The 11,604-nt window shown below is 42.3% G+C and overlaps 1 protein-coding gene across 1 annotated transcript in view; it reads right to left on the bottom strand.

Annotated features, from left to right (window-relative positions):
- PTPRT (protein tyrosine phosphatase, receptor type, T) overlaps positions 1-11,604 on the bottom strand; it is a 734,792-nt gene that overhangs the window by 230,338 nt on the left and 492,850 nt on the right. Inside the window, exon 11 of the mRNA XM_012652055.1 lies at positions 2,521-2,794. Coding sequence (XP_012507509.1) covers positions 2,521-2,794 — 274 coding nt within the window. The remainder of the gene's footprint in view (positions 1-2,520; positions 2,795-11,604) is intronic.

Genomic DNA, 11,604 nt, shown 5'->3' with positions numbered 1-11,604 from the left:
AAAAATCCTCCAGGCTCAACTGCGTTGTCTGCAGCCCTTTACATTATGGAGAAATCTGAGTGGGGCCAGGCAGAGATTTGTTAGACTGAGAATGGCTATTCTGCTCCTATGACCCTTTCACCCAGCTCTTTTCAGTAAAATTTAATACTAAAGATGGTAATTTGAAACAGTGTGTAGTTTTTTCCTTGCCAGAAAAATGCAGCATTCTGAGTGCCCAGCTCCCACCGCTTTTCCTCTCTCTGTTCCTGTGAGGCCAACTGCATTTCCAAGACACTTGGTATAAGCACTGATCCAATTCCATTATGCTTGTGTTTCATAACTGGGAGTTTTAGTTCCAAAATGATAGTACACCTGGTGTGGAATGGAAGACATGCATAATTAAATGGTTTTATGCATCTCAGAAGCAGTAGTAGAAACTACTTCTGAAATGAGGCAGCTTCAGAGTAAGATACTTTTTTTTTTTGTCTCAATGGCCAAACCCCATGTTTTGAAGAGGGAGTCTATGATGTGATGTTTGGGGAGCAAAACCTCTAACATTTGTCCTGTGTCTCCTGCTGTTCTGCTCAGAGCCAACCATGTTCTGGTTGGGGAAATTCTTTCTGGGGTACATTTGCTAGTTTCTTGGGTTCTATTCCTAGGTTTTATGAGTATCTCAGTGAGAAGAATCTAGTATAGCTACTTCTACCTCTTCTCAGCATGGAAGCCCAACCACACCTCTTGATGTGTGCCAAGAGCTGGGAAAGCCAGCTCTTCTTAGAGACTTGTGCTGAACCAATAAACTGGCCAGTGTGGGATGCAGAGAATCAAGAACAAGAAGGGACCCAGCTGCTGCTGCTGGTCTTTATGGCTTCCTGCTCAATATATCAGAGTGCTTCCTGCAGAAGGAAGGCCAGATGGACAGGTGGAAGGCAGTCTGGCAGCTTCTCTTTGTAGTTTTATACTCTGTAAGGAGTGTTGCTTGAACTAGTAATAAATGCAGAACTGAAATACCAAAGTGGAATTTAAATAGGTATGTGGACATTCTAAATGTTAATTAGCTCCTCAGTCCAGGTTTCTCACCAGGCAATGACTGCTACTGACAGACTAAGCTCTCTGTCTTGGCCACCCAGAGCCTGCACAGGCTGTTCCCCACAGGCTTCACCAAATCTTGCTTTTGTCTCAGCCTTCCCTTATCCAGTGAGCTTCTCACTCCTCCAGATACACGGCACATGACAAACTCCCTTACTTTTCTATAAGCTCTTGGAGGGCATGTACTAGACAACATTAATATGAACCTTAGAGCCTAACCATTGTCGGTGTTCATTACATGTTTGTTGAATGAAATATGGCAACCTGGACTGTGTCCACAAAAACATCCTGGATGGAAAATGCAAACTTGTGTTATAAGAGGGACTGAAGATATTTAGCTTGCAGAAAAGAGGACCAGATGGCCATGTCTGTACAGAGGGGAAGTGGGTGGGAGAAAAGATCTTATATAACTGAATGGATACCAACTAAGAAGGTGATTGCATTGATTCTATAGGCTCCTAAGAGTGTAGACCAAGAGCAATGGGTGAAAACTTCAATAAGAGATATTTAAGTAAATACATTAAAAAGCCTTCTTATAGACACAGCCCACCCCTGCTCCTAACAACAAAATTACCTCAGAAATAAGCATGTTCTCTCTCTTTGGAAGTATTCAAGAATAAGCACTAATCCCAGTTAACTGTGACATTATAATATTGCTTGAAGCATTGTTTTTTTTTTTTGAAGGGGGTTGCTGGATGAGCTTGAAGACTCTTTCCAGCCCTGTGATTTTCTGATGTTATGACTGGCACCATTCCTATTTTTTTTATCTTTTTTTTTTTAGTTCAGGATATTATGGGGGTACATATGTTTAGGTTACATATGTTGCCCTTGCCCCCCCCCACTCAAGTCCGAGCTTCAAGCGCGTCCTTCCCCCGGGAGGTGCACATCACACTCATCGTTTGTGGCACCATTCTTTGACCAAAGAAATATTTGATACAAAAATGGTTACCTTGTCTTTGGAGAAAAACTATTTTCTAATGTGACTAATGGTAACCATAAAGGAGTAATATACAATGATCAACCAAAACACACTTAGTGTATTCCTAGATAACAAATCGATAGGTATTATTATTCTGTGTGAAGAAATTGAGACTCAGACCATGTGATTTGCTCAAGTAAGGCACTTTCCGTACTCTAACACAGGAGTCTGCAAAGTTTTTCTGTAAAGGGTAGTGGCAAATATTTTAGGCTTTGTGGAGCACACAGTCCCTGTTGCAACTGCTCAACTCTACTATTAAGCACTAATGCAGCCATAGACAATATGTAAATAAATAGGCATCACTGAATTAAAAAAAAAAAACCTTTATATAAAAAAAACCAAGCATGGGGCAGGATTTGGCCCCTGAGGCTGGTTTCCTGACTTCTGCTCCAGAGCCACACTGCCCCATCATGTGCAAATGAATGTGAAAACCCAAACAAGGCAAGGAATGGCCTCCATGTGGCCACACTTACTCCATTGGCTTTGCTGAGTGCCTGGAAGTAGATGCTGTAGCTTTTCAGCGGGGAGAGAGGAGGGTTCCAGTAGCCATTGTACGTCTTGTTGTCACCCACTGTAAACGGCTGGGTGACAGGCAGGTTGGCAGGCTTCAATTCAGCAGCGAAGTAGTGTAGAGAATCGAGGCTGGAGGCATTCCGATAGCTCACAGGCACCGAAAAGCACTCGATAATGTCAGCCGCCCTCCGAGACTTCTGAAGTCGTTCCTCCTTGACAACCAGCTGATAAACACTGGACAGGAAAGAGGAGAGGTAGATAGATGAGCAACTGTCTGGAAGGGTGAGCTTGTTAGTTCTCATGGTGTCAAGCCAACTTCCCCTGTATGGAGACATCTTCATTACTTCTATCTATAACTGAACTTCCCTCCTGAACTTCAGATTTTCAAACCCACCGTTTTGTAGAACTCCATTTCCATTTGGATGTCTAAAAGCCAGCTCATACTGGACATGTCCAAAACTCAACTCAGCCCCAGCCCCTACAAACCTGCCTGCTCCTTATTCTACATCTCTTTTCTGAGTGAATGGTAGCACCTTCTGTCAAGTAGCAGATCCTGAATCTAGGGTTCATCCTCAGTTCCTAGCTCCTAGTTCTCACTCTTCATCTCAAATCAACAAGCCCTGTTGATCTGACTTCTGCAAGGCTGCACCTGACCCACCTCTTTCTTCCCCTCCCACTGATAATGCCCAGGTTGGGCACTTTCCTACCTCTTACCTGGACTCAACTGGTTTCTTTACCTCTGATTTATTTGATCAAGCAATCTGTCAATCCACTGATCTTCCTAATTATGTAGCACTACCTCTCTTCAAACACTTTCATAGGCTCTCCAATGTCCAAATTATATAATCTAAACCCTCATACTAGCATTTGAAGCCCTTTGTGCCTGGTTTTCAGTCTTCCGTTCAGAAGGTCTTGTCATGATGCTCTCCTTATTCTAGCTACTCCAGACCCCATGCTATTGCACAAACATCTTTTGGATCTCACCCCATACCATCACTATCTCATGCTTCCTCCACCTGCAGTGGCCTCCCATCCTGGCCACCTCTGTCGGTGGAAGCCTTTCCCTGAAGGCTGAGCCCATCTTTCACCTGCTCTGTGAAGCCTGTGCAGATCTACCCAGGCTGGATGAGTTATCCCCCTCTTTGCTATCTAAGCTCACTAATTGCTATCTTCTTCGTTCTGCAATAATATGAAATGGGACTAATGTCTCACTGGCTAGATTGTGACCTTTTAAAAAGTAGGCATTATCTCTGCATCACTCTCCTTACACACACTGCCCTGCAGTGTGCCTGCCACCCAACAAGTGATCAATGAATGCTTGTTCAAACGAATCAAACTGGATTGAATTAAACCAGAAGGCAAGCATGAAAACAAATCTGACTGGATGCAGAAACACTAATCAGATGAACAGTGATTCCCCTGAGCTCCTGTCTAGTGATCTCACATTGTTTCCTCCAACTTAGAAGGATGTAAAAAGATGCTAGCATGTGAACAGAGTAGACTGAGCCTTTATTGAATATCAACTGCATGCCCAATATGTAGACTCTCCTTGTAAAGGTTATTCTAAAGTTTAGGAATTGGATAACATTTTACCATCTCTTTGAACACCCACAGTTTGTACTTCTCTTGAATAAATGCTTTACTTTTAGAAGAGCTTTATTGCACAGATCTCTGGTAGCCATGATATAAGACAAAAGATCACTTGCCCAGTGAGTGCCCACAGGAGACTTCTGTGAATTAATGAGGTGGTTGCAGCAGGGGCCCCAAACCAATCATTTATAGAGGGCATAGTGGAGTAACACACAGTTTACGAAAAGGGAACATGGTGCAGGCTACCATCCTTCAATCAAACTATTCATCTAAAGACACTTAGTTAAGAAGTACAATTTGAGCAAAGTCAGAAACACAGGACTATTTCATTTTTTTTTTTGAGGATAAGGAAAGAGAGCTTTATTAATTTGCCAGCAAATGAGGAGGGTGGCAGACTAATGTCTAAGAGACCACCATCCCGCTCATGACAGGAAAATAGGGCTTTTTATTTATTTATTTATTCATTTCAGGATATTATGGGGGTACAGATGTTTAGGTTATGTATGTTGCTCTTGCCCCCCCCCCCCAAGTCCAAGTTTCAAATATGTCCATCCTTCGGGTGGTGCGCATTGCACTCTTTGTGTATGCATATACCCATCCCCTTCTCCCTCCTCCCCCTCCCCCCTGCCCGACATCCAATAGATGTCATTCTTATATGTGCACTTATGTGTTGATCAGTTAATACCAATTTCATGGTGAGTACATGTGGTGCTTGTTTTTCCATTCTTGGGATACTTCACTTAATAGAATGCGTTCCAGCTCTATCCAGGATAGTATAAGAGATGCTGTATCACCATTGTTTTTTGTAGCTGAGTAGAACTCTATGGTATACATATACCACATTTTATTAATCCACTCATGTATTGATGGACACTTGGGTTGTTTCCACATCTTTGCAATTGTGAATTGTGCTGCTATAAACATTTGGGTGCAGGTGTCTTTTTTATAGAGTGTCATCTGATGTTTTGGGTAGATGCCCAGTAATGGGATTGCTGGATCAAATGGTACTTCTACTTGTATCTCTTTAAGGTATCTCCATATTGCTTTCTACAGAGGTTGCACTAGTTTGTAGTCCCACGAGCAGTGTATGAGTGTTCCTATCTTTCCGCATCCACGCCAACATTTATTGTTTTGGGACTTTTTGATAAAGGCCAGTCTCACTGGAGATAAGCAATGAGGACTATTTCATTAAGGAAAAAAGACTATGAAGGGAGTGACCCCAAGAAAATGTGACACACTCAGTATGGCAAGTATTCTCTTGAATTTCCTTGAGCATGGGAATGGTTAACCATGCAAATGGGAAAGAATGGGTATGAGTGTATGCCAAACTTGGATGAAATATTTGAGTGGAGGTGAGTAACACCTGGGATGAGTATATCTGAAAGGAGGTGAGAAGCACCTTGGATGAGCATATTTGAGTGGTGGTGAACAGTACCGGGGATGAGTATATCTGGGTGGAGGTGAGCAGCACCTGGGATGAGTATATCTGAGTGGAGGTGAGCAGCACCTGGAATGAGTATATCTGAGTGGCGGTGAACAGCAGCTCAATAAGCATTCCTGTTGTCCTATATATACATCTGAACAAGAACCTGAAAGCCCAGGCTGCATGTGAGTAGTACATGAGCAAATGTGGCCAACCTCTCAGGGGGTGCATGCTACATCTGAGTTTGCATACCGTCCAAATGATGATCTGTAACACTTGGGTGTCTACCTCAGAATGAGTGAATGCAACATATAAATGAATGTATTATAGCTAACCTGGGTGTTTAGACTCCTAAGTAAGTGTGTATGACACCTGAGTGTGCCTAACATCCAAAAGTGTGTGAGAGTGCATGACATCTATGTATGTTCCTAATGCCAGTTGAAGTCCACAAATGTTTAAGTTAAGTTATGACTTCAATACTCACTTACTCCTCATCTCTGGGATCATTGTCAATTGAACACTTTCTATGTCTATCAGGACAGCTAAGCTCAAGGCAGTCACCGAAAAGCAGCACAAGGACCTAAGACCCAAACCCAGAGGTTGTAGGGTGGGAACGGAGGGGTGCTTGTAACTGAGCTTTCAGGATCTGCACTGCTTTATATATAACCATTATCTCAAGCAAAACTTTGAACCTGGCTAGAGTGTTAATGGTAGCTCAACCAGCTGAGGATCTATTACTCACGGGACTCTGGTCTGTGAGGGAAAAGGCAAAAGTTAATAAAAAGCAAAGGAGTGACTTCATGAAGCAGACAACCTCTTGGGCCCTCTGCTGAGGCTTGCCACAGCACCTGAGGACACTCTCCATCTAGCCCTTGTGTCCCCAACCAGTTCGGAAGGAGCCAATAGCCTCACTCCCAGAACCAGGGGTTGTAGAGAGCTGTGGGACCCTGCTTTCTCCTGTGGCCCAGTCTATTCCTAACCATCACTTGGGTTGATTATGCCCACACAACAAGACCTTTGTCTTGTGTTTTCAGCCAGCCCTCTCATTCTACCTTGAATCCTTCTGTCACCCTTGCCCTGAATATCGAGACCTCAAAGCCTTGGGAGATTCCTTGAGGATCTATCCCACTCCTAGAATCACTTTCTGTTGGCTTCGCATCTCCATGATGGGATAAATCAAGAAGAACCACAAGGCTGGCCTCATGTACTGTCCATGACTGGCATAAAATTCCACAGTTGTGGACAACCTAGAAGATGGGTCCTCACTGAGATCTGAACACTTGAATGCTGCCAAGGCCCATAGTGGGAGGCATGACATCTCTATAGGAGTCAGCTTGTAATCCTACCACTTCCTCCTCCCTACCAATCTGACTACTGAGGATTCACTTGTCAATCAAACTCAACAGCCACATCACAGATGAGGATGTTGGGACTGAGAGGTCAAGTGACCTATGAGTGTCCAACTACAGCAAAAGTGGAAACCCCAACTTTTCATTCACAGTTCAGCATCTTTCATTTTTTCCACCTTCCTTCTTTTCCCACAAACCAACAAAGTATATGAGGGGCTTTCCAAGCTTTTTTTTTTACTTGGCAGCCTAAACTGCTTGGCTCTATCCTATCTAATCCCATATGAAATCACAAAGAACAGTAGAGGATATTTTTTGGGTTTCAACTGTGTCGTCAACATATGGTTCACATACGATTGGGATTATTATGCCAAAGTATACTCAGAAACTCCTTCAGGCCCACTGCACCTGCAGCTTTTCCATTCAGAGGCAAATCTGCAATGCAGCCAGCAAGATGTAAATCATTTTGTCAGATAAATCTGTTTGCCAGTGAATCCAGCCTCTCTCAAAGACCAGGGGACTCTGATTAAAGAGGGGGAGAGAAGAAACAGCACTTGTGTAAGTTTCCTTTTCCTGAATAGAAAACTACCCTTCAGGAAAGGGTGGCAGAAAGAAAGACGAAACTGGGTATTTATTTCTTGTAGTAACTTCATCCTCATTCTCTTGGGAATACATTTATCTAAGAGCATGCTCTTTTCAGTTTGCTGGTAATGATAACATCAGACCTAAATGAGAATAACCCCAAAAAAGTCATATCTCTAGCTCAAAAACAGTGATTGCAATAAACTATTCAGGATCATTTATAAAGAGAAGGAATTTTTTAGCAGGAAAATCCTGATAGCATGAGAGAAGAATAACTTAAAATGCTCACCTTACCATACAAAGTGTTTACTCATACATTTTCTCCTTTCCTGACACCCTTTTTATTTCTCCCAATGAGAAGATGGGCATTTATTATCATTTTCTTTGCATTACTTATCTCTTTTTGCAGGGCTCTGAAAGCTATGCTGTCGCCACCCCGTCTTGTTCACTATAAGGTAGTTTCTGCAAGGCCAAGGGGAGTTTGTACTTTCTGTTTGAGCATCTCCTGCCGTCTGAGGCAAACACCTGCAGGACTTCCCCACTGGCTTTGGAAAACACCACCACTCAGCCATCTCACTCCATTTGATTCCTAAGCTAAAGGTTTAGACGGTGACTCATGCCTCTCTGACCAGATTCACCAGGGACCTATCAGAGTCATCTTTTCATCAATTCCTGTGATCCCCTTTCTATATCTAGGGAAGAAGTCTTTAGCTGAAATCAGGTGACAGATGGAGTGCATGCTTTAGCTCACAGGTGAAGATTGCCCAACCCCTGAAAGGTTCACATTTTAGTCCATATTCCCCTAGAAAGAGGCATATCTTAGTTCAGGTTCTTCCATAAACAGATCCTGAGCCAAGGTTTCAATGTAAATGATGTATTGAGGTCCCAGAAGAAACCAGTAAGAGAGTGAGGGAAGCAGGAGAGAAAAGGGGAGGATGTCAAGCAATGGTGTGATATCAGGCAAAGTCTTAGTTTCAGCCTGATCCTATAGGGAGCTCTGGAGCATAAATTCTACCCTAGAGTTTGTCTCAGTTCATTGGCTATGGGCTGCCCCAGAGAGACATAAACTCTCAGGCACTCCCAGTTGTGTGTGCAGGTGAGACAAGGTGATTCTGGTAGCCTAATGGCAAAGCTCCAAAGCAGTTCACACCTGGCAATGAGTTGCATCAAAGCACTTGGAAGCTGGGGGAGGAACACACTGCAGGAGACGGGAGGTGGCAGGGTCTGGGTGGGCACCAACAGTGGCCCCTACAGAGCAGTTGGAAACAACGACTGCATGAGACTCATAAAAAAAATCAAACACCTATTTTGGCAAGGTATTTTTCAACCTTTATTTCCAGTACTGCTCAGCTGAGGGATATGGTAACCCCTCATCAGTCATGCTGCCTTCTCCACCACTGAATCTTCAAGGCAGTGAACAGCCATTTCAGAATCTTAAGGGGGTTGTTCAAGATCGGTAGTTCTCAACTGCAGCTGCACATTATAATCAGTCAGGGGCTTTAAAAATGCTTATTCCTTGGCCCTACCCTAGACCAACTGAATCAGAATCTCTAGAGGTGCGACCTTAGCATCAGTATTTTTTTTTAAAGCTCTCTAGACAGTTAAATGTGCAGCTATGAAACCACAAACCTAGGTGATTCTGACATTTATACCTTTGCCCTGATATTTATTTGTTTATTCTGATATTTATACCTTTATACCCAACAGTAGCATTCCCCTCCTGCATTCTTACTCCATTGAAAATCATTGATTTGAGTCATTTTAAGTTCACCAAAGGATTAATTCATAATTACTAGTACTCTTGAGTCATTGTATATCCCATCTCTTGATTTATTTCTTCCATAGTTTTTATCACAATTAAAACATATCTTGTTTGATTATTTGCTTACTGGCTTACTTACCGTCTGCCCTCAAATCGACTGTGAACCTCACGAGGTCTGAGACCTTGCTGTCTGGTTCATTGCTTCTAATACTACGCTAAAGATGTAACAGTTGTTCACTAAGTATTTTTTTTTTAAAAAAAAACAAATTTGTGAAGATTTATAAAATGAATTTTAAGCGCACATTCACATCGATTCCCACCACATGCCTCGATGTCTTTCTATATGCTGTTCCATCTGCCCATAATGCGTTTTTTCTTTTTCTCCATCTCGAGAGCTCCTCATCCAATCCAGACCTTGAACAAATGTCACCCTTTCTGAGGAGCCTCCCTTGACTTGCACACTGGAGCTAGTGTCTTCTTCTGCTGCTCCCATAGCTCTTTGTCCCCCATTCTGTGGGGGGACAGAATAGCTCCCGCTCCTGTGTATGGCAACAATGCCGTCATTCACCAGAAAATGTTTATTGGATACCTACCGTCTACTAGGCAATATGTTAAGCTCACTCCATCCATTATCTCATTTGACCTTCCCAACAATTTTAAGAGGAAGATACTATTATTGCTATTTGACAAAATAAGAGAATTGAAGCACAGAGAGGCTCAAAATCTTTTCCAGGGTCACAACTGATATTTGAGTGCCAGAGCTAAGATTTGGACCTAGGCAGTCCTGGCCCCTTGATCTTAACCACAGGCTATTCTGTTTTCTCTCACACCAAAGGTTATGCCACCATCTTTATTTTACCCACCAAATATCTTACTTTTCAAAACACATTCTTTAATGTCAAGGAAAATACAACAGCACTTTACAAAATTTGAAAAGCGAAGAAAAGGGGAAAAAGGGTTTCCCCTATCAAACCATTATAATGCACAATTATCCATGAAATGCTGGTGAATCTATTCCTGTTCTTTTCTTCTGCAAGAACAACCTCTGATTCAATATTGAAAATCAATGGGAGAAAGCCTTTCTCTTTTCTCCTATAGATATTCATCTTACAGTCAACTCGGTTGGTTCGCACATGCAATTTTAATATTATATACAAAATGCTCCTAATATCGCGTATCTTCAACTCTTCCAGGAGGACTGATGATTTAGCAAACTTGTTAACTAAGAAGTTCTTAACATTGGCATTGTTGAGCAGAGCCAAAAGTTTAAGGTCTTACCTCTGACATGCTGACTAAGGATTACATGCTTTACATATCTCTTTTCTCCCAAAAGTTACTTGACTGAGTGATCTACAGGAACATGTGGATCTTGGCTGTTCATGGCCCTGACAGTGATCCACAGGAACATGGGTAAATGCACTCCCTACTGAGGCTCACTGAATTTTGTCCTTTCTCCTGTGGTCTCTGCACAAGGTTAATACACTTTCCCAAGACAATAGGATGCTTCTTTGTCTCTGTATTTTTCTAGATTACCCCAGCACCCTGTGCTTGCCAGGACAGCTATAGGATAAAGGTCTACACAGTAACAACTGGCATTAGAGTTGATTCATATATATATAATGATACCTCTAGCCATCAAGAAAAGGTTAATCAACAGTAAACAAGGACTTATGCAACACATCGTTAGTGGATTTTTAATAAAGTTGATTCAAACGCAATATTAGCATTCACAAAAATCCATTTTCTAGCCCAAGATCTGCTAATACATAACTGTATGACCTTGGACAAGTCACTTAATCTTTCAAGAGAATGCAGTTATTGCCCCTCTTAATCCTTGTTTCTGCTTCTATACATTCATCCCCCATCTTCCATGTGCTTTTTAGTTAATGATGGCACCAAGGACTTCTTCAAAGGGTTGTCTTCAAACTACTGGAGACTCTTTTGCTAGTACAGAGAGACTGAGAATTTTAAGTATTGATCTTCCCCAACACACACCCATACCTGGTCCCAGAATAGCATTTTCCAGTAATTGCCTTGAGCAGAAGTGAAAAAAAATTTCTGCTCTCTTTTCTCAAGGAGAGCAAGTTCAAGGGGTAATCCACTCTCCAAAGCTCCCCACAGGACCATACACTCATTTGGCTTCTTCACCTTCTCTTTCCTGCTTCCCTCCATCCCTTATTGGTTTCTACGGGGAATGGCCCCTTAATAAATCACTTGCATTCAAATCTTTGGTCCATGGGTCTGCTTTTGAGACAATCCAACTTAAAATAATCTGCATATGCTTTAATTTCTTCATAGTTAAAAATTATGGGGTGGACCTTCTTGAATGATGGAATAAATA

Source organism: Propithecus coquereli, unplaced genomic scaffold, assembly GCF_000956105.1.
Source record: "Propithecus coquereli isolate 6110/MARCELLA unplaced genomic scaffold, Pcoq_1.0 Scaffold378, whole genome shotgun sequence".
NCBI lineage: Eukaryota > Metazoa > Chordata > Mammalia > Primates > Indriidae > Propithecus > Propithecus coquereli.
The sequence above is the reverse complement of the archived record's forward strand: the minus strand, read 5'-3'. Positions and strand labels throughout refer to the sequence as shown.